Source organism: Trichosurus vulpecula, chromosome 4, assembly GCF_011100635.1.
Source record: "Trichosurus vulpecula isolate mTriVul1 chromosome 4, mTriVul1.pri, whole genome shotgun sequence".
NCBI lineage: Eukaryota > Metazoa > Chordata > Mammalia > Diprotodontia > Phalangeridae > Trichosurus > Trichosurus vulpecula.
Window position 1 is genome coordinate 43,301,918 of NC_050576.1, and position 22,976 is coordinate 43,324,893.

At 41.1% G+C, this 22,976-nt stretch overlaps 1 protein-coding gene across 1 annotated transcript in view; it reads right to left on the minus strand.

Annotated features, from left to right (window-relative positions):
• LOC118846704 (calcium-activated chloride channel regulator 1-like) overlaps positions 1-18,023 on the minus strand; it is a 40,970-nt gene extending 22,947 nt beyond the window's left edge. Inside the window, exons 1-6 of the mRNA XM_036755469.1 lie at positions 17,865-18,023; positions 14,010-14,150; positions 13,685-13,832; positions 11,795-11,903; positions 8,773-8,950; positions 4,062-4,289 (exon numbers count right to left, since the gene is read on the minus strand). Of these exons, the coding sequence (XP_036611364.1) occupies positions 4,062-4,289; positions 8,773-8,950; positions 11,795-11,903; positions 13,685-13,832; positions 14,010-14,150; positions 17,865-18,023 (963 nt within the window). The remainder of the gene's footprint in view (positions 1-4,061; positions 4,290-8,772; positions 8,951-11,794; positions 11,904-13,684; positions 13,833-14,009; positions 14,151-17,864) is intronic.
• Between the last annotated feature and the right edge of the window lie 4,953 nt (positions 18,024-22,976).

Consider the following 22,976-nt stretch of genomic DNA (forward strand, 5'->3'; position numbering starts at 1 on the left):
ATTCAACCTATTACTAAGCAAGGCCTGTTGATTTTACCTTCTTAACATCTCTCACATCCATCCCCTTTCCCTTCTAACACTGTCACCACTGTGATGCATGCCCATATCACCTCATGTCAGTACTACGGCAATAGTCTGCCGGTTGGGCTCCCTTTCATACATCTCTCCCCACTGCAGTCAAAGTCTAGCCATGTCAGGAGGCAAAGAGGTGGCTCAGTGGACAGTGAAGTCTGGAAGAACTGAGTGCAAATCTGGTCTTGGACACCTACTAGATGTGTGACCCTGGGTAAATCACTTAACCCTGTTTGTCTTAATCCACTGGAGAAGGAAATGGCAAACCATGCCAGTACCTTTGCTAAGAAAACCCCATGGGTGGAGCCAAGATGGTGGCTGGAAAGCAGGGACTTGCTTAAGCTCTCTCCCAGGTCCCTCTAAACACGTGTAAAAAATGGCTCTGAACAAATTATAGAGCTGCAGAACCCATGAAATAGTAGAGGGAAGCAGGGTTCCAGCCCAGGAAGGCCTGGAGGGTCTCTGGGAAGGGTCTATTGCATGGAGCTGGGAGTGGAATGCAGCACAGCCCAGCGTGACCTGCACCAGGACCAAGCAGACTGGGAGCTTGGTGGAACAGGTGGTAGGGCCCTGAGCTGTGGCAGTTACCAGACTTTTCAACCCACAAATGACAAAGATAACAGAGAAGGTTAGTGGAAAAACTGCTGGATCAGAGTGAAAGGAGTGTGTGGTCAGCCTCAGCCCCGGGGGTGCAGAAGTGGTGCAGCTCTGGGGCTGCTTCCAAGAGCTCCAGCTCCAGTTGCTTCCTGCCCCAGGCCCACCCTGTGGGAGGAATTAAGAGGCAGATCAGAGTGGGAGTGCAGAGTCTGCTGGGATCTGGGTTGTGGTTCGGGTTGGCGGTTTTTGGGGGAGGAGAAGCATTGGTGTGGCAGAGCTTGCTGTGTAGAAGTAGCTCTGAAAACAGCAGTGCAGCCCCTAAAGCTTGGGACAAAGTACTCTCTACTCTGCAAGCAGTCATAACCCGACAAAAAACTCAAGCGTCAAGTAGTTGGCTTGAGAACATGAACAGGCAGCGAAAACAAACTCAGATTCAGACTCAGACTTTGGAATCTTTTTTTTTGGTGACAAAGAAGAGCAACACATACAGCCAGAAGAAGTCAACAAAGTCAAAGAGCCTACATCAAAAGCCTCCAAGAAAAATATGAATTGGTCTCAGGCCATGGAAGAGCTCAAAAAGGATTTGGAAAAGCAAGTAAGAGAAGTAGAGGAAAAATTGGGAAGAGAAATGAGAATGATACAAGAAAATCATGAAAAACAAGTCAATGACTTGCTAAGGGAGACCCCCCCCCCAAATACTAAAGAAAATAACACCTTAAAAATAGCCTAACTCTAATGTCAAAAGAGCTCCAAAAAGCCAATGAGGAGAAGAATGCCTTGAAAGGCAGAATTAGCCAAATGGAAAAGGAGGTCCAAAAGACCACCGAAGAAAATACTACCTTAAAAATTAGATTGGAGCAATTGGAAGCTAGTGACTTGATGAGAAATCAAGATATTATAAAACAGAACCAAAGGAATGAAAAAACGGAAGACATCTCATTGGAAAAACCACTGATCCGGAAAATAGATCCAGGAGAGATAATTTAAAAATTTTGGACTACCTGAAATCCATGATCAAAAACAGAGCCTAGACATCATCTTTTAAGAAATTACCAAGGAAAATTGCCCTGATATTCTAGAGCCAGAGGGTAAAATAGAAATTGAAAGAATCCACTGACTGCCTCTTGAAAAAGATCCCCAAAAGAAAACTGCTAGGAATGTTGTCACCAAATTCCAGAATTCCCTGGTCAAGGAGAAAATACTACAAGCAGCCAGAAAGAAACAATTTGAGTATTGTGGAGACACAATCAGGATAACATAAGATCTAGCAGTGTCCACATTAAGGGATCGAAAGGCTTGGAATAGGATATTCCAGAGGTCAAAGGAGTTAGGATTAAAACCAAGAATCACCTACCCAGCAAAACTGAGTATAATACTCCAAGGCAAAATATGGATTTTCAATAAAATAGAGGACTTTCAAACTTTCTTAGTGAAAAGACCAGAGCTGAATAGAAAATTTGACTTTCAAACATAAGAATCAAGAGAAACATGAAAAGGTAAACAAGAAAGAGAAATCATAAGGGACTGACTAAAATTGAACCGTTTTGTTTACATTCCTACATGGAAAGATGATGTGTGTAATACATGAAACCTTTCTCAGTATTAGGGTAGTTGAAGGGAATACATATATATATATATATATATATATATATATATATATATATATATATATATGTATATATATATGTATATACATATATGTGTATATATATACATATACATATATACATACATACATATATATATATATACACACACACACACACACACATATATATATATATACACACAGAGGGCACAGGGTAAGTTGAATATGAAGGGATGATATCTAAAAGAAAAATAAACTTAAGGGATGAGAGAGGAATTTACTGAGAGAGGGAAAGATAGAATGGGGTAAATTATCTCACATAAAAGTGGCAAGAAAAAATAGTTCATTGGAGGGGAAGAGGGGGAGTGAGTGAATCTTGCTCTCATCAGATTTGACTTGAGGAGGCAATAACATACACACTCAGTTGGATATCTTACCCCACATGAAAGTAGGGGGAAGGGGATAAAAAAGAGGGACAATAGAAGGCAGGGCAGACGGGGAAGAAGTAATCAAAAGCATACACTTTTGAAAAGGGGCAGGGTCAAGGGAGAAAATTGAATAAACGGGGACAGGATAGGAGGGAGGGAAATATAGTTAGCATTTCACAACATGACTTTTTATGGGAGTGTTTTGCATAATGATACATGTGTGGCCTATGTTGAATTGCTTGCCTTCTTAGGGAGAGTGGGTGGGGAGGCAATAGGGGAGAGAATTTGGAACTCAAAGTTTTAAAAGCAGATGCTCAAAAAAAAGTTGTTTTTGCATGCAACTGGGAAATAAGATATACAGGCAATGGGGCATAGACATCTATCTTGCCCTACAAGAAAGTAAGGGGAAAAGGGTTGGGGGGAGGGGAGTGGGGTGACAGAAGGGAGGGGTGACTGGAGAATGGGGCAATCAGAATATTCTCCATATTGGAGTGGGGGGGAAGGTAGAAATAGGGAGAAAATTTGTAACTCAAAATCTTGTGGAAATCAATGTTGAAAACTAAAAAATATTAAATAATAAAATATGGAATTGAAAAAAATAAAATTAAACAAAAAGAAAACCCCATGGTTTCCTGAATAACAACAACACCATCACCCTCCCCCGATCCCTGTTCCCACAGAATAAACACCAGTGATTATGTACCTACACAATCAAATATAAAATCCTCTGCTTGACTTTCAAAGTCCTTCATAACTGTCCCCTCCTGACCTTTCCAGTCTTCTTACACCCTACACTCCCTCCTATCACTGGCCTCCCTGAAGCTCCTCACAGAAGACACTCCGTTGTCCAGCTCCAGGCATTTTCACTGGCTTTCCCCATGCCTGCAATGTTCTCCCTTCCTCATTCTCACATCCTGGTTTCCCTGGCTTCCTTTAGTTCCAGCTTAAATCCCACCTTCTACAAGAAGTCTTTCCCAATCCCCCTTAATTTTAGTGCCTTCCCTCTATTGATTGCTTCCAATTTATCTTATATATAGCTTGTATGTACATGGTTGTTTGCCAGCTATCTCCCGCCACTGACTGTGAGCTCCTTGAGGGTAGGGGCTTTTATTTTCTCCTTTCTTTGTATTCCAGTGCTTAGCTCAGTGCCTGGCATCTAGTAGGTGCTTAATAAATGTTTAGTGACTGGCTGACGAGAATGTGAGCTCCCAGACAGAAGAGACCATCTGGCTCTTGTATGTGTATCCCCAGTGCTCATGGTCCTCAATGGCCTGTTATGTCTTTTTCCCTCTGCATTTCCATCTCTAAGCATAGCTTTTTGGACGCCATGTGGTGGGCACTTCATAGTTTTCCCAACCTGAAGTGAGTTTCCTTACCGTACTCATGCTTCCAGATTTGTCAAGAATTAAGCAGACTATGTGCTCCTTGGTCTTCAGCAAAGAAAATGTAGGTGGAGGTGGAGAGTTTGTTCCTGCCATCAGGGATACGTTTCTAAAGTCTTCAGAGTCCATGATGACCTCCCACGTGCTCCTTTGGTTGCACATCTTGTTCTGGAGGTTGGGTGCCTCTGGGTTGTGTGTTTTGGCAGTACAGAATTCAGCTACCTGAAAAAGTCAGTTAGAAGGAAATGTCATTCCCATGGCTTGGACTTTTCCACTCTTGGATCTCTCCTGAGTCATCTCTTCTCCAGGCTAAGCATGCCCTGGACTTCAACGGAACCCCAGAGGACAGGCACTCAGGGCTCTTCACCAGCCTGGCCGCCCTCCTCTGGACACTTTCCAGCTCATCCTTACCCTTGAACTGTGCAGCCCAGCAATGAGCACAGAACTCCAGGTGAGGTCTGACAAGCGGCCCCCACAGTGGGACAGTCACTCCCCTATTCCTGAAAACCGTGCTCTTAGTGCATCTTAAGATCTCATTTGGGGTTTTAGGTGGAATTCCACATTGCACTGATGACTCATTCCTGGATTGGTCAGTGTTATTTCATAATCTCATCCCAGGCACACTCTACAAAGAAAGTAAAAGTCACAGGGAGCTGGACAGCTCGAGCTCAAATCTAGTCATGGCTACTTATTATCTATGTGACCCTAGGCAAGTAATTTAACTTCTTTGTGCCTCCGTTTCCTCATTTGTAAAATGAAGATAATAATAGCACCTACCTTCTTGGCTTATAGAGCACTTTGCAAACCTTAAAGTGATACATAAAGCAGCTGGGTGGTGCAATGGATAGACTGCAGGGCCCAGACTCAGGAACATCTGAATTTGAATCTGGTCTCAGACACTTACTAGCTGTGTGACCTTGGGCAAGTCACTTAACCCTGTTTGCCTCAATTTCCTCAGGGAATGACAAAGCACTCCAGTATCTCTGTCAAGAAAACCCTGAATGGGGTCCCAAAGAGTCTGACAGGACTGAAAAATGATTCACCAATAACTATGGTCACACCCCCACTTAAAATAAACATCAAGAAACTGATAAAGAAGATAAAGAAATCCAGTCTCAAGGAGGTTAGATGGCTGACTCAGGATCATCAATTTATCTTATCTAGATCTTGTTTAGCTATTTGCAGGGTTGTGCTAAAGCCAGCTCACAGGTCAGCTGATTCTTAAAAATAAGATTTCTGCTTCAGAAATTGGCAGAGATTGATTGACTTTGGCCAAGTCACTTGATCTCTGTCTACCTCAATTTCCTCTTCTATAAAATGGAGATATTAATAGTGAATGAGCATTCATAAAGGGCCTATTATGTGCCGGGCACTGTCCTAAGCACTGGGAATACAAAGAAAGACAAAAACAATCCATTCAAATGGGAGAGACAACTTATAAATAACTAGGTACATCCTAGGTTTATTCAAAGTAGGTGGAAGGTAATCTCAGAAGAGAAGGCGCTATCTGCCTTCCAAATAATGCATTGTAAACGACCAAGTGCTTTACAAATGGCAGCATCTTAACTCAACACAAAGTTCACTCCGAAGGGAGGAAAATTTAGTTTTGAGACCAAAGGCAGTGACTTCGAATCAATATGCCGGGGAAAGAAGTGCTGGACAAGAACGCCCAAACCGCACATAATCTGCCTACCTGGATGTCATATCATATGTAGGATGCTAATAAACAATCACAGGCTGGGGCCTGGCTTACGGTCCAGTATGTCATCAAGGCACGGAATCTCTGAGGTGGAAGGATCTCAGAGCCCATCAAGTCAATGCACACCTGACCAAGAATCTCTCCAGCCAGGTGCCCAACGAGGGGTCAGCCAGATTTTGCTTGAAGACCTCCTGGGAGGGGAGAACTTGCCACCTCCCAAGGCAGCTTGGGTTTCTACTGTTCATGACTCACTTTATCATTTGACCTCTGCCTCTTCTACAGAAGCCTTATCGCCGCTACTTATCCTCTTTTCCAATAGTTAACTGTTATCTCCTTTATGACACTGTGAGTTCTGCTATTTAACCACTCTTTGATGACCATGACTCCCTTCGTTTGGGTACCTGTTGACATTAAATGCCCAGCAATGCCTGTCTCCGTCATGCTTCCCCAGTAGTCCTGTTTTCTTATCTCCCTAAGAACCCAGGGCTTGGCTGGTCTGACCTCCTGGTCCACAGTCACCACCCCTTTTTTTCCCCCTGGGCTCCTCTCCACTCAGATTGGATTTTTCCATTCTTTGCACACATATTGCCTCAAAGTTGTTTTCTTAAAATCTATAGTCTCAAAGAGTCTCATGCTATAACAAGGGCAGAATCTTGATTCCTCCTTATCTAGCTATGTGTCCATGGCCAAGTCATTTATCCTGTCAGGGCCTCCGTTTCTTCATCTGTACCTAGCTGGCACAGTGGATAGAATTCTGGACTTGGAATCTAGGAAGACCTGAGTTCAAAACCTGCCTCCGACACTCCCTAGTTGTGTGACTCGGAGCAAGTCACTTAACCTTCTCTAGCCACATCTGTAAAAAAGGGGTGATAATAATAGCAGCATCTGCCCCCCAAGCTTGTTATGAGGATCAAATGAGATATATTTGTAGAACACTTTGTGAACCTTAAAATGCTATATAAATGCTAGCAGGCATTATTAGTCGTCTGTGAAAAGATATGACTCTAAGGCGCTAACATGATAGGCAATGTGGCCTAGTGAACTGAAGAAGTCAGTAAGGTCTGGGTTCAAGCCCTTCCTCTGACACATATGGGTTACAGGACCCCAGACAACTCCCTTAATTTTAGAGAGTACAAGGAGGCTCTCTGAAAGGCAAATTGGAGAGGAGTTCTTCATTTGCATCAGGATAGGGAGTTTCCAAAAGGAGATTAGATAGATTATAGGTCCAGACCAAAAAATAAAGTCTCTGTAATATTAAGATTTCTTGAATCAGAGGTTAAAAATATTTATGGGAGTGTCTCTTTGAGCTGGGATCTTTTCATGTAAATATATAACTTGCGTCAGGCTTTTAAAGAAAATAGCAAGCATATATCTTTATAAGAGCCTTTTTGTTCTGGTAACGGCACTGTTAAAGGCCATAAATACTGGTACATGCCTACATGGCATGTAAACAGCTTTTTCCAAAACATTACATTTTGTATGAAAGAATAGAAAATTGTCAGCATCATCCCTAGAAATTCTGATCCCTTGGTGTTAGTGGTTTCACATTAGGAAGATTGGCCTTACTTTCTGAATCCTGGGAGAGGATATGTTTTAATAAATCATAGTATTTTTAAAAAATCTTTTCTACCTCTACGAGAAGCAGCATGATGGAGTGAGCTGACCTTGGAGCCAGGAACACCTAGGCGGTCCTACATCTAGCACACCCGTGTGGGCTCGGGCAACTCTTGAAGGGTCTATAGTGTCAAGCTGGATTTAGAGAGGGAAGTTCTTTTCACTTCTCCAGCACCTCCCCATGTATAACCTCCTCTCTGGCTCCAATGATTACAGGTTTGGAACAAGAAGGCATTGTAGAGATCATCTATTCTAGTCTAACTCCCTTATTTTACAGATAAGGAACTAGGATTAGAGAGGTTAGGTTGCAAAAGCGGAATTTGAACCCAGGTCCCTGACTCTAAATCCTGAGCTCTTTGGGATGTACCACGTGGCTTCTAATTTTCATTTATTTAGGAAATGTCTTTCCTAGTCTCATGATTCCAGTTCCTTATCTGGTACAAAGGATCACTTAGACACCAAGGGTTAAAACAAAGAGCCCGTTTGATTAAAATATATTAATATAGCACCTCTACCCCCTGCTACCCGAACTCCCAAAGACAGCTCTCAATATTGTTAAAAAGTTCACAAAGGTGAAAGCAGAAAAAAACCATCAGTAAGAATGTAAAAAGCAAGGAGGTTCCCTGGGGTCTTAGAACTTTTCCCCAAAGTCCTAAAAACACTTTTATAATCTTTTCACCAAGGGCCACAGCTGAGTTACAAATCAATTTACTCAGGGGTAATGTTAACTCAAATCATCCCATTTACACCTTGCTCACCACAGCCCTGGTTAGTGTTGTGAGAGTGTGTGGGCTTATCTCATGGCCTCTCCACTTCCCCCAGTATCCTGGCCTACAACAGATTGAGCCCCAGATAGTCAAGGAGACAGTTTGCCATTAGCTGGTGAATTTCAACCCAATAATTTAAGTCAATAAATTAAGTTTGGGACTTGAAATATCTCCATAGGTTTTCTACATTGTTCAAATAGAAGAAGACTTTTTTCTTCATTAGTTGGTTCTTATTTATCCCACCTACCATGTCTGTACAGATTGAGTTCCTTGAGGGCAAGGACTATTTTTGCTGTTCTTTGTATGCTCCTACTTAGTTTTTGGTACATAGCCTTAACAGATGCTGTATGGACAAATCCTTTCTCCTTTTTAGAGAAGGTTCTAACACTGAAATGACATTTTCAAAATAAGAGTGGATTATTTTAGAAAAGTAGCATAGAACAGTTTGAGACAAAAAAAAAAAGAGAAGAAAGATCGCAACAGGAATTTCTAACCCAGAAAAGAAAATGAGAACACAGTTTTTCAGTTGCTCTTAATTGAATTATTCTTCACCCCTAAGGCCACTCCTATGGCCACACCAAACCTTAGTGGTTGAGATGGGGATAAAAATGGTTAAGATACTTACCGAATCTAGACTTTGCATAAACATTATGGATGCCTTTGCCTTCTGTGATTTTTCCGGTATAAACTGACATTTTGTTTCATACATTCCTGTCTGTCGATTGGTTTTGCACTGCCTGACTGCACAACTCTTCTTACTGCATTTCAATACTCTGTTAACACCAGTAATGTGTCTTGAACATCTACAAGAAGATAGATTATATTGAAACCAAAAAATTAGTAAGTTAGTTACTAAAAGGGTCACTATCCCAAAATCTTTTCATTCAGATAATTAACATAAATGTCATATCATAAAGATGACAAAAGATAGGAAGATTCAAAGTTGGGAGGGTTGTAGAAAGACAGGCACGCAAACACATTGCTGGCGCTGCTGTGAATTGGTCTGGTGACTCTGGAAAGCAATCTGGAATTGTGCAAAGAAAATGAAAAGAATCCATATGCCTTGACCCAGAGATTCCATTGCCAGGCATATACCCTAAAGAGATGAAGGACGAAAAGAAAAGTTCCTTATGCACCAAAATATTTACAGCAGCACTTTTTGTGGGAGCAGCAAAGAATTGGAAAGAACAGGGTGGTTAGGAGATAAACAAAATGTGGTACAGGAATGTAATGGCATATCATTGTGCTACAAGTAATGTTGAATATGATTAATAAATAAAAGCACAGAAAAATTTATGTGAACTGATGGAGAGTGAGGTCAGCAGAACCAGGAAAACAATATACACAATGACTGCAACAATATAAACAGAATTGAAATGATGACAAAATAATTTAGACTGAATGTTTCAAGATTATCCTGATGGAGCTTGACCCAAAGAACTCACCCTCCCTTGGCAGAAGCTGGAGGCTGCAGGTATGGAACACAGAACGTAACACCAAACTTTCTGATCTATTGATTACTTTTGCTGAGCTGTTTTTCCTTACCCTTTAAAATTATTTATTAAAGGGAATGGCTCTCTAGGAAGAGGGTAGAGTATAGATACAATGTAGGTGATATCAAAACAAAATATATCAATAAAACATTTAAATAAACAAGGTGTACATCAAACATTTTAGCAGAAGTACTACAGTGTTCCCCATCATTTTTTATTGGGCAGTTCTGTTTTGTCCAAGTAGACATATCCCAAATAAAATCCCTACTAAACTTCCCAGTAAGTATATTCTGGGAAACCAGTTAAGGAGAGTGACTTTGACATACTATACATCCTTTAGCCTATGTGAACCCAAAGGATGTGCACATTAACTTCAGTAATTTGCTACTAAAATTGTCTGTTGTATTTGACCTGGAGTTTCTTGCCTGTGGTGCTACAGTCTTCACTTACACAGGATGCTATATTTAGAGATGAAAGGAACCGTTGAGGTCATCTCTCTCTTTTTAGAGATGAGGATGGCAGGTGTCCAGGCTAGAGGCTGAGCTATTTGCCCAAGGTCACATAGAGAGTGAGTAGCCATCAGAATCTGAACCCAGGGCTTTTGCCTCCGATCCAACACTCTTTCCTGCCTCCACAGTCACATTCATTATGTATATTGTCCTTTTGGCTCTGCTTTTATCACTTTTCCTCACCCAAGTTTACCATGAATCTCAACAGCAAACATTCTGTTTAGTTTCATATTTGCTGAATACCTATTACCTGTAACACTGTGTTGGGTGGTTGTAGGTCTGACTAGTGTGGCTAAATGTATTTTGGCCTCTCTCTCTCTCTCTGTGTCTTTCTATCTGGGGGGAGGGAGGGGATGGAAAATAGTTATGTTCTTAAATTTTTATCAAAATCTTTTGTTTTTATATCATATTCATTTCCAAAAATATCTCTTCTCTTTCATACCTAGTGAAACCATCCCTTGTAACAACAAATTAAAAGTAAAGAGGGGAAACAAAGGGAAATAAACACTAAAAAGGACATTTAGAAAAAGTAAAATAAATAAGTTCAGCAAAACTAACCAAAAATCAACCAAATCCGACATTGTATATCCATATACATCATATGGATAGTCCACCACGTCTGCAGAGACAGGAAGGAGGCACATTTTCTAGTCTCTTCTTCAGGATTAAGATTTGACTTTCTCTTTCTTCTTTTTCTTTTGAGGGGGGGAAGGCAGGGCAACGGGGTTTAAGTGACTTGCCCAAGGTCACACAGCTAGTAAGCATGTCAAGTGTCTGAGGCAGGATTTGAACTCAGGTCTTCCTGACTTTGGGGCTGGTGCTCTACTCACTGCGCCACCTAGCTGTCCCCTGATTTTCTCTTTCAATGAGGTTCAGATAGCCTATATATTTCATGAATAGTTCCCTGCCTAAGTTAGTGTAAATCTGTATTTCTAACAAAGTTGTTCCCTCACTACTGGGAGAAGCAAGTTGTTTCCAAGATCAAAGAACTTGCTGCAGAGCTGCATTGCCATAAATTCATTGCAACAGATCCCCCAGTTTTTAAAAACGTCCTGAAAGGGGAAGACAGGTCTCAGAATTTTAAGCATGGGCTTCAGAGCACTGGGAGCTTAGGCTACAGGGCTGGCAACTCCTTTTGTTGGCTCTCTAGCAACAAAGCTTTTCCAGATGCCATCAGTCACCATCAATTCTTGAAGGGTCCCCCCTTTCCTTTCAGGCCTTAAACCAAAGTGGAGTCTCCATATACCAGAAAAAGTGCCTTAACTGCATCACTGGCTACACCTTCTGTTTGAAATAAATAATAATTATAGCTTATATTTACACGAATGTTTTAAGGCTACAAAGAAACATTATTCATTTGTTCCTTACAACAACTCCTTGGGGTGTGGTGTTATCCCCATTTTACAGGTTAGAACGTGAGGCTTAGAGAGGGTAATTGTGACTTGCCAAAGCCACAACCCTTGCAAGCTGATGGACTGGGACTCAACCTTGGCTATTTTCATCCCAGTCCAATGACCTCTCCATGCAAGCAGGAGGTCTCATCTGGCTCCATGCTGCCTTCTTCACTCAGGAGTTTTATGTCTCTCCTGTAGTTCATTGACTCATAGGTGGTAGGATCAGGTGGGCTAGTTCAATAGTTCAATACCTTGTTGCTTCAATTTTGTTCTGACTGGTAATGTAGAATGGCTGGTCAAGATTGTATTCATCAAACACTCCCCAGCGGAGATGGGCCCATTCATGGACAAGCACTTTGCCTGCGAGGGAACATTAACACTTAGAAACATGTACCTCAACAGCTTTTTCACATTTTTTGCATATTTAAAATTGTTTGCTACCCAGGTGGATTGTTCTCACTGGTCCCATTCAAAGGGGCAGGGATCCAGCAGGGAATAAGTGGGGATTCCAACCACCAACCTTAGACTGTGGGAGAGAATGGGGAGAAGTTTTGGCTGAAATAGCTTGACAAAATCCATGAGGTTAGTTAAAGAGAAGGTGTAGAATTATGGGAGAAGCAAAGAGAGGTTCTTAGCTGGGGGGGGGGGGCGGTGAGGGTTCGGAGGTCAGGGATTGTGATATCAGAAGTAGAAGCCAAATCCATAGCAGGGATTATAGATCATACACCTGAATGGGAACAAGCTCATGCCCATAGTGGAAGCCAGATTAAATCCAGGGGATTAAGCAACTCCAATAGGGAGAATAGAAGTTAGAAGCTTAGAAGATTGTTATTGAGTAAACAACAGGGAATTGAGGTAGATTAGAAAAATTCCAATTATGCAAATTGTTCATCCCTGCTATGTGTGGCTGACTGCCTGCTTCCTCCAGAGTCTCCTGAATTCCCTTCAGAGAGACAACTTGTAACAATGCTGCCATCTTCACTAACCGTACTGGCAGACATCTAAATATAAGACACCCACATCTGAAGCCACAAGGATTCTCAGAGGCCATCTAGTCCAGGCCCTTTATTCCACAGATGAGGAACCTGAAGCCCAGGGAGGCTGTGACTTGCCTTAGATCACATAGGTAATAAGTGTAGAAGGCAGGATTTGGACCCAGATCCTCTGACCCTAGTGCCAATGTCCTTTCCCTTGGACTACTTGTCGGGGACAGGATTTGGGGAAGGAGTAGGCATAGAGGAAGATAAGAAGGATGATAGAAACTGTCATTGTCATTAGTACAATATCTATCTGTCTGTCTCTTTTTCTTTCTCTCTCTCTCACATATATATGTATATGCGAACATATACATATATATATGTATGTCTATCTATATATATCTATACATACACATCTCCTGATTTTTAAGGTTTAGTCAATTTTTAACTTTTTTTGCATCACCTACATTTTCCAATTTGTTTCTTCCTCTTCCCTGAGAGCCAACTTATATATTTTCTTACATCGATTATTAATAATTAAATATAGTAAGATAGATAACATATCCGTAATTCTTTATGATATATAGTAATTTCATATAGGTGGCTCAGTGGATAGACTTCTAGTCCAAAGTCAGGAAGACCTGAGTTTAAATCCAGCCTCAGACACTCCCTAGCTGTGTGACCCTGGGCAAGTCACTTCAGCTCTGATTGCCTTAATCCACTGGAGAAGGAAATAGCAAACCATTCCAGTGTATTTGACAAGAAAACTCCATGAGAGGTCATGAAGAGTCGGATGTGACTGAACAACTGAACTACAGCAAGACAGACATATCTATAATTCTATATAACATAAAAATGTATAGCATACTAATGTTAATGTATGAATATATTAGTACTATATATGTGAACACACACAAATATATGAAAAATGGACCACATTCACATCTGATGCACAAATACACAACTCATTTTGTTCTAAATTCTAAGAAAAATGTTACTCAAGAAATCTAACTGGGCTAAGCTCTGCTACCACAGGTTTCCAAACAAAGCTATCAGCATCGCATACATTTTTCCATTTAAAAATCTTTCATAATGCCAATAATCACAACAGTCTATTCATTTTTAGACCAAAATTGAAAAATAAAAATCAAACATATTCTGTACCCCGGGATCCATAGATATGCTTATTATCATCTAGCAAGAAGTTAGGAGTGAGATGTATATATCTTCCTTTTTCTCCGCACTGTCCATATTGGAGTGTATAGGGATCGTTTCCGTATTTCAGGTAAGAATCAGCGACAATGACATCTGCCTAAGAAGGGAAGAAATGACATTTAAAGGAGAATAAAAACAAACAAGTGATAACATCGCATGTAGAACGTAGCTTCTAAAACAAGGTGAATCAGGTCACTGAAAAAAATGTGCTAATTTTTAAAAACACCTTGCAGGGAGGAGTGGCTGAATTTGTGAGTGTTGCTTTTTGTCTTACCTGCTCATAGGACTCCAGTGTGGGGGTTAAATACTCAGGCTTTGAGGTCCATGTCATGGGAATTAGAATGCTCACATTCCTGAAATAAGCTCTTTTCCTTGTAGCACTGAAGAGGAAGGTGGAAGCTTCCGTTACCATTTCCTGACGGATTAAAAAGATGCAGGAAATCATGATTTTACAACAAAATGGGAACAGGGAGCAAAAATGTACACCAGAAATCATATCCCTAACAGACTAAATATTCAGGCAAAGAACTGACCAAAAAAAGAATCAGCCTGGCAAACGAGAGGGCTTAGGTTATGATCTAAAAAAGCCCAACCATATGTATACTTGATCTATTAAGTAAAAATTAAAGTTTCAAGTTTTCTAAGTGAAAAGCTTAATCTTGTAAAGGGATGGCCAATATTAATCATTTTCGCATCAACAAATTCCCTAATTTATCTCTTCTCCCTTTCCCTCCTGGGGACTGATCTTCGATAACAAAGAATTTAAGAAAAGAAAAAAAGACAGTTCAGCAAAACTAACCAAAGTATCACCTATGTCAGACGCCCTTCACATATATTCTCCTAGCTCTTCTTTGTGGCCAAGCTTGATCACTTAAAATTCCCAGCCTAACATTTTGATTTGTTGTTGTCCTTTCCATTTACACCGTCATAGGCAATGAGTACGTTGTTTTGTGGTGGAAATCCTAATTATCACGAGTAATGGGAGGTAGGAGGAACGTAAGGAAAAGATGCTTAATATGTGTGGCACATATTTAGTATTTAATAAATGTTTGTTCATAGACTGTTCCAGTTTTCATCATCTATGCATAGATTATCTCCCTGGTAGATTAATGAGGACAAAATTGAAGGACTTTTAAATTAATATTAAGGGAAAAATCCAAACTTGGATGGATTCATTCAGCTTCCTGACATATCCATTGATAGATTCATAGAACGTTAGAGCTGGAAAGGACTTTCAAGGTCATCCGGTCTAATTTCCTTATTTGACAGATGAAAATGTGGAGTCAGAGAGAGATGAAAATGACCTGTCCAAAGCACAGCCTTTGGGGTTATCTCCTCTAATCACATTCAAATCTACAACTGTTTTTTACGTTCATACTGTGTGTAAGGCACTGGAGACTATAGAGACAAAGATGAAATGGTCCCTTTCCTGGGCACTTTCGTGCGTCTGGAAGAATGTGCCTTGTGCACAGATAAGTAAGTAAATACGAACTAATATGAGAGTGCATTAACAAGGAGGAGGAAGAGGGAGGTTGGTGGTCAGAAAAGACTTCCTTTAGGAGGTGGCACCCGGACCGAACCTTGCAGAAACCTCGTTTCTTAGAGTTGAAGGTACGGAAGAAGTGCATTCCAGGCATGGGACACAGCCTTTAAAAAGTATGGGGATGGGAGATAAAATACTAAGTTAAAGAAACTGCCAAGGCCAGGCTGGCTGGGATGTAGAATTCTTGAAGGAGTGAGGTGGAAAGGAATAAATATTTATATAAATCCTACTATGTGCCAGGTGCTGAGTTAAGTGATTTAAAAAAAAAAAAACAAAACCAAACATTATCTCATTTGATTCTCACAACAGCCCTGTGAGGTAATAGCCAACATAGTAACAGCTAATATTTATGTAGCATTTACTATGAGCCAGGCACTGTGCTAAGTGTTTTACAATCATGGGTGGTAGGTGCGCTTATTATCCCTATTTTACAGATAAGGAGACTGAGGCAGGCAGCAGTTAAATGGCTTACCCAGGATCACACATTGAATACGTGTCTGAGGCTAGATTTGAATTCAGCTCTTGAATCCAGGCCAAGACTCTCTATCCATTGTACCACCCAGCCACCTCTATGTAATCTATGAAACGTCTGGAAAGGTAGACTGAAGTCTGGTTGTGAATGAGCTTTCAAAGCCCAGCTGAGGGGTTTCTTTTCTCTTAGATCTGAGGAGAAGGCAGGTATGGTTTTTTGAATACAAATAATGCAGTTGGGCCGGTGTCTTACTTATGGGGACTATTCTGGCTGCTCTCTGTGAGACAGATCAGGGAGGGGAGAGACTGGAAGCCAGGAGACCAAGGGGCCAGGAAAGAATTGACCAAGGGACTGCATTCTTGGCCGATATAAGCTCCCTGAGGGCAGGAACTGTTTTGCTTTTGTTTCATATTACAAGACATGTACATATATGCACATAGTAGGTATTTAATAAATGCTCACTGAGTTGAACTAAATCTAATCTTGTAGGGGGACAGCTTTGGAAGACTGGGGAAAGGGGCTGTGATAGAAGAAAGAAGAGTTGGCAGAGACATTGGGTTGAGGAGATCCTTTGGCATTAAGAGGGTCTTGGGGAGGAAGAGCCCCTACAGGAGGGAACTTTGAGAAGGGGAGGAAGCAACTGGCTAAATTAAAGGACAGGCAATGTGAAGAAGTATGGGCAGCTAGGCAACACAGAGGATAAAGTGCTGGGTCTGGAATCAGGAAGACTCATCTTCCTGGGTTCAAATCTAGCCCCAGACGCTGCCTAGCTGTGTGACCCTGGGCAAGTCACTTAACCCTGTTTGCCTCAGTTTCCTCATCTGTAAAATGAATTGGAGAAGGAAATGACAAACCACTCCAGTATCTCTGCCAAGAGGAGCCCAAATGGGGACATAAAGAATCCTACATGACTGAACAAAAACGTGTAAAGTAATGAGCAGGGCCTGGGATCAGGAAGACCTAGTGCTATGTGGCTTTAGGCTGTGTGACTTTAGGCAAGATACTTAACTTCTCTGAGATCCCGTTTCCTCACTGGTAAAAATGAGTGGGTTGGACTAGATAACTTCTAAGTTTTCTTATAGCTCTTAACCTCTGATCTCAACCTCTGGTGGGGGTAGGAGGGAGAAGAAATTCTGTATCAGGGGCAATATCTAGCATTTGTCAAGCACTTTATATCCATCATCTTATCTGAGCCTTGAGGTAACTCCTTGAGGCCGGGTGCTATCATTATCTCCATCTTAGATGACTTGTCCGGGGCTATGTAGCTAGCATTGGGTTGAGATGAATCTATGTGGGGCCAATCCTTAAAACAAAAGAGAGTTTATTGGCAAGTGGAAAATAGGCCCTTCCAGAATATATGCAGGCATACAAACAATTGGCTTGAGGGGCTGAAACATAATTCCCTTTCTACAATTTCAAAAGGAACAAATATTTTTCAGATTATAAAAATAGCTAACCTTATATTACATCTCCTGTTCTAAATTTGGTAGCCAATAGTTTATTTTTCTGTAATTTCTGTTTTTAGACAGCAGTACATGATTACAGCCCATGTGTTATTGTGGTTTCAGCAGTTTGGTATTTGGTACATATACACAAACTTTCTTGCTTTTCCTATATTTCCTATGGTCCTTTAGGTGTAATTTTTATAATCCTATGATTCTTGTGATCCCTTGTAGCAGTAAGCATTTGAAGAGGGCTAGAGTAAAAAAGGAGTAAGTCAGCTGGGAGATGCACGTGTAGGCAGGGCTTCCTCCTAATTCTAGACTGAAAACCCCCTCCTGCCCCACTACTTCCCTATTCTCTCCCCTCCCTCAGCACAGTGGGCTGAGAAAATAATGTTTATAGGTATGCCGTTCACAAGTTCATATTACTGGATAATGATTAAAACTGTGAAGGCCTGCAATGAAGACATACATTTACCAAACAGATGAATAACTCCCCTCCCCCCACCCCCATAGCATTTTAGAGAATACTGCATAAAACATAAGTACAGTCGACATACTGGGGAGGGGAGAAGGGATATAGTAAGCTTCTATTTTGTTTTTGCATTGATAGCATGAGTAGAAAAGGCCTGCTGAAATAGAAATACATGGTTAACAATTTTCCTCCCTTACCTTTGCTTTTTGAATGAGTTTTTCATCCTCAGGCACACTGGGATTAATCGCAATCACAACACCATCATATCCATTGTCATTCAGCTGTATCATTGACCCTTCCACAGCTTGCAGGAGACCCGATGCCAGGATCAGAAAAACATTTGGAAATGACCCCATTTTAGCTTATATTTCAATGAAGCCATGGAAAATGTCACTGAAAGACTATATATACTCTTACAATCAATTTCAGGAATTTGATGTAGACCAGAAAGTTTGCATAATATGAGGAAGAAAATCCCTAATATTCTTGCCTCTGGAGGTAAACTCCATATACCTTGTTTATTCTAAGGATCTAGATGTCAAACAGAGAAAGATATGTTGCTGAAAAAACATTTCTCTTACTTGTGACAACTAAATCTGAGCTACTCTCTAACTGATTTATTCTAATGAGGCATACATTCTTTTTTGTAAATGCCATCACAAAATAGCATATGAATCACTAGTGGCAGGGTGTTGAATGGAAGTTAGGGAGGCTCAGGAAGGAAAAATAAATGCCAAGGTTCATTTAAAAACTAAAGGAACAGTTCCTCCTGACAGAAAGGGCTCTTCATTATCTAAGAGCGGGAGTCACTCTGTTTTGGGCCTGGGAGGACTGAGAGGGAAGAAGAAAATCTTGTTGTCTGGTTTATCTGGATATATGGTGAGCTGGAGGTGTGTTGCAACAATTCGGCTAGCAGGTATTGTGGGAGTGAAAGACCAATGCAAGCCCAACAACAAAAATGCTGCCAACAGGGGTTCTTTGATCTGCTTTACTAAGAAAAGCAACATTAAGGGGTTAACAATCTCAGTTTAATCAAACATACAAATGTCATTCACTTAGTTCAGGGGGAAAAGCCAGCACCCTGAACTTTGGAGCAAATATGAACAAATTACAAACATCAACAGACAGACCTTGTCTCATTCAAATCTCAATGCATAGTTACCAGGGTTTAACAAAGTCCCAACATCTGGGTTTACAAGCTGGAGGGCTCTTAACTACAGCTGCCCAGAGTCTCCACATGAACACACCTCAAAGAGTGAGAGCCCCCAGCAAATAGCTCTGTCGTCTCTTTTTATACACTCTTTAGCTGTCATCAGCTGTCATCTGAGCGACCAGAACTCAGGCTCCTACTATTGGCTCTAGTCTTAGCAACTCCCCTTAGGACCCTGAGGGCTTCATGCCCACATAGGCTTAGCACCTAGTAGATAGGGGTTTGAACCTGGGGTTTAACACCTAGTAAGACTCAATCAAAGACACCCAACTTAATTGATATTACAAGGTGAAGAATGAGTTAGTCAGAGTGGGCACCTAGAGTCAGCAGGAAGAGCAGTTTTTTGCCCCTCATAGGTAGGTACTTTGTGGTGGTGGGAAGAGTGACCTGGAATCCAATGAGTCCAGGAGGGCCAGAGAATGAATATATCTGGGGAAACTGGCTGGGGGCTCCTTCCCCTTCTTCCCTTCTGGGACTCTCTTTGCCCTATTGTCTTGGGTGGGGGCTGGGGGTGGGGTGGGAGGCACAAGGACCCAGCTGAGTGGGGAGGGGGTGTGGGGCTAGCATAGTTCCACTACCCTAAAAGGAGGCTGCCTTAATTGATTTTGCATGTGACATTGCCTTGTGATCCTTCCCTTTGGACCTTGAATGTACCTTATGCCATAGAACAACCCCATCTTCCAGCTTTGTACCTTTCCCTCTCCCCAGTACCCTCACCTAACCTCCCCGGCTCTTTCCACTCTCTACCCATTCTCCATCTGTGGGTAGAGGCCCCCAGTTTTGGGCCTTCCCTTCTGCCCCATCCTTCCCCGGCTTTGACCCTGCTCTTCTACATGACTGCCTTGCTTTCTGAACTGGTTATACCTCTGTGAATTCTTCCCTTTGACCCCAGCAGTATTTCTTTACCCCTTAGATAATACTCTGAACTATGTCCTTTGCATCCCAAACTGCAATGCAAGCATGTTTCCTTCCTTTTGGCCTGTTAATTGCCCCTAATCCCTAGCATAGCTTGTCTTCTGCTCTCATTAACCCACAGGTGGTGATGACTCGATCTTATCTCATATCCCAACAAAATAAACACCCCACCAAGAACTGCTTGCCACCACTGGCCAACCCTTTCATAGCCCATATTACTCATAGACCTAGAGCTGAATAGGATCTTAAAGGGTGTCTAGCCCAATCCTCTCTTCTTACAGATAGCTGAGACTCAGGTTGGTCAAGGGACTGCCCCGTGGTCCTGCAGGTAGTAAGAAGTAGAGTTAAGATTCAAACACAGGTCCTGTGGCTCCAAATTCAAAGCACTTCCCATTGTACCACCCTACAGTGAAAGTATGCAAAATATATTTCCATATTAGCCATGTTGCAAACCCCCACACAAAACACAAAGCACAAACGAAAAAAAACCAAGCCCAAAACAATGAAAAGCAAGAAACATAAGTTAAGTAAAAAAGTCTGTTTCGGTCTGTATTCAAAGTCCATTGATTCTCTCTCGGAAGGTAGACAGCATTTTTTATCATGGATCCTCTGGGTTGTCTTGGATCATTGTATCGATCAGAGTAGCCAATTTCTTTATAGTTGATCCTCATTAAGATATTGCTGTAACTGTGTACAATGTTCTCTGCTCACTTCACCTTGCATCGATTCATATGTCTTCCTGGAGTTTGAAATCTGGTGCTGCTAAGTCACCTTCCTTCACATTTTAAAAAATTGATTCTCTTGATATTCTTGACCTTTTGTTCTTTCAGATGAATTTTATTATTATTATCATTATTGGGTCTTTTGGCTCTATAAAAGAATTCTTTGGTACCTTGATTGATATGGCACTGAATAAGTAAATTAGGTGGAATTGTCATTTTTATTATGTTGGCTCAGCCTACTCATGAGCAATTAATATTTCTCCAACCATCTAGATATAAATTTATTCGTGTGAAAAGCGTTTTGTATTTGTGTTCACATAGTTCCTGGGTGTGTATTGGTAGGTAGGCTCCCAAGTATTTTATAATGTCACTTCACTCTCCTATTTGTCAAACAAGAGTTGGATTTGATGATGTCTAACATTCCTTCCAGCTTTAAATCTATGATCCTATGATATGCACAAGAAATTACAAAGAAGAAGTGGTACAAAGCATGCCATCAAAGAAATGTAGCCCTGGTAGGAGAGGTGAGAAGAAAAAGTGAGTTTGCCCTTAGAGAGCATAGGGCATAAAATGATCAACAGTATGAATGCTGCACTGGGTGGGATTCACAATGTGAATGTGACAAAGGTCTCTAGCATACTGGATGGACCCTGTATAATGAATTTGTGGGAGGACACAATCAAAAGGTGCACTGAATGGGCAAGCATAGATGGGTCATGAGCTGCATCACTAGAATCCATTGGAGCATTAGAAACAATTTTCTGATATTTAAAACAACCTAAAAATGAAACAGGCTGCCTTACAAGATAATGAGTTCTTTATGACTATATGTATTAAAAGAGAGGATGGATGATTATGTCAAAGATATTTTAGAAGAGATTCCTATCTGAGGTATAAGGAGCAGTCCATTTTCTGATGTCTCTCCTTTAACCACATGGGAAAGGTTAAGAGAGTTTGTTATTGTGGTGTACGCCTGTAATCCCAGCTACCGGTTGAGGCCAGTGGATGGATCTCTTGAGCTCAGGAGTTCTGAGCTTCAGTGGGTTATGCAGGTCAGGTGTTCACACTAAAGTGGGTCATCAATATGGTGAGCCCTCAGGAGCATGGGGGCATCAGGTTGCCTGCAGAGTGTGGAATCAGCCCACATCAGAAACAGATCAAGTCAAAGCTCTTATGCTGATCAGTGGTGGCACCAGGCTTGTGAGTAGCTTGGGTACTTCTAGTCTAGGTAAGAGGAGGAGACCTAATCTTTTCTTAAATGAAAAAAAGGAAGGAGAGATTAAGAGATTGGGTGCATGCCAGTGTTAACTCAATGGGAAAATGGAATCATCAGTATTTCTACATTTCTATCCTGCAAGGTTTACTTATAATTTTAATGAGTTTATTTTTTTAACCTATCTATCTACTTAGTATTTGGGGAGATATCGAACTAAGAATTTATTAATATAGTACTTGCTGTTTTCAGCACTCGTTCTCAAAGCCTATCTTTTGCTTCATACTTCTTAGAGTGAAGCCTGGCAGGTTTGAAAGGCTAGCCTGAAATCATGTTTGGTAGTGATTTAGTGCCCAGATTGAATGATCAAATTGAGTGACGCCAAAGATAAACATGAGTCAGATGCTTTTGTAGGAACCATAAAAAAGGATGATTAAGGGGGCAATCAATCAACAAATATTTATGACATGTCTCCTATATGGACACTGTGGACTAGTTAAAACACTCCCTGTCCTCAAAAAGCTTACAATAAATTAGGAAAAATTATGAGCCCTCATTTGTTCTGTATAGAATATATACAAGTATAAGTATAGCTCTTTATCTGCAAGGGGGCAGTGTGGGAAATGTGATTTTTCCCAGCTAGAAGAAGAGACTGAAGGATCATGGGAGGCAGAAGCTGCACTGAACAGAGAAGCCCAGGAGCCTTCAAGCTTCTCAGAGAAAGGAGAGGAGTCTGGGGGAACAGGCGTGCATCAGCTGTAGAACAACGCAAGTAAAGTGAGCTGCTACCCAGAAATGAATATGATCATGACCAGTTGGAGTCTTGTTAGCCTCACCCACCTGCTTAAGGTGTGATCTTCCTTATGATCTGCTCTGACCACTGAGGACTTTTTGTCTGCTTCTGCTAGAATATAAGCCCCTTGTGGAAAGGGACTGTCTTGTATTTGTATCCAAGGGATTATCTTAGTGCCTAACACATATATAAGAGCATAATAAATGCATTTTTGTTCATTCATTCTTTTATACATTTATTCATGTTATTCTGTTCATGAAAACAGTAGATATCAAGAAATCTTTCACTCATACGTCCATGGTATTGAGGTTTTCTGCTACTTTAAAAATTGCTATATACTTAACAACAAAGTCAAATAAGCATATGTTTACAACTATTTACACATAAAATCAATGAACAAATATTTGCTAAGTACCTATTTGCCAGATACTGTGCTATGCCCTGGGGACACAAGTA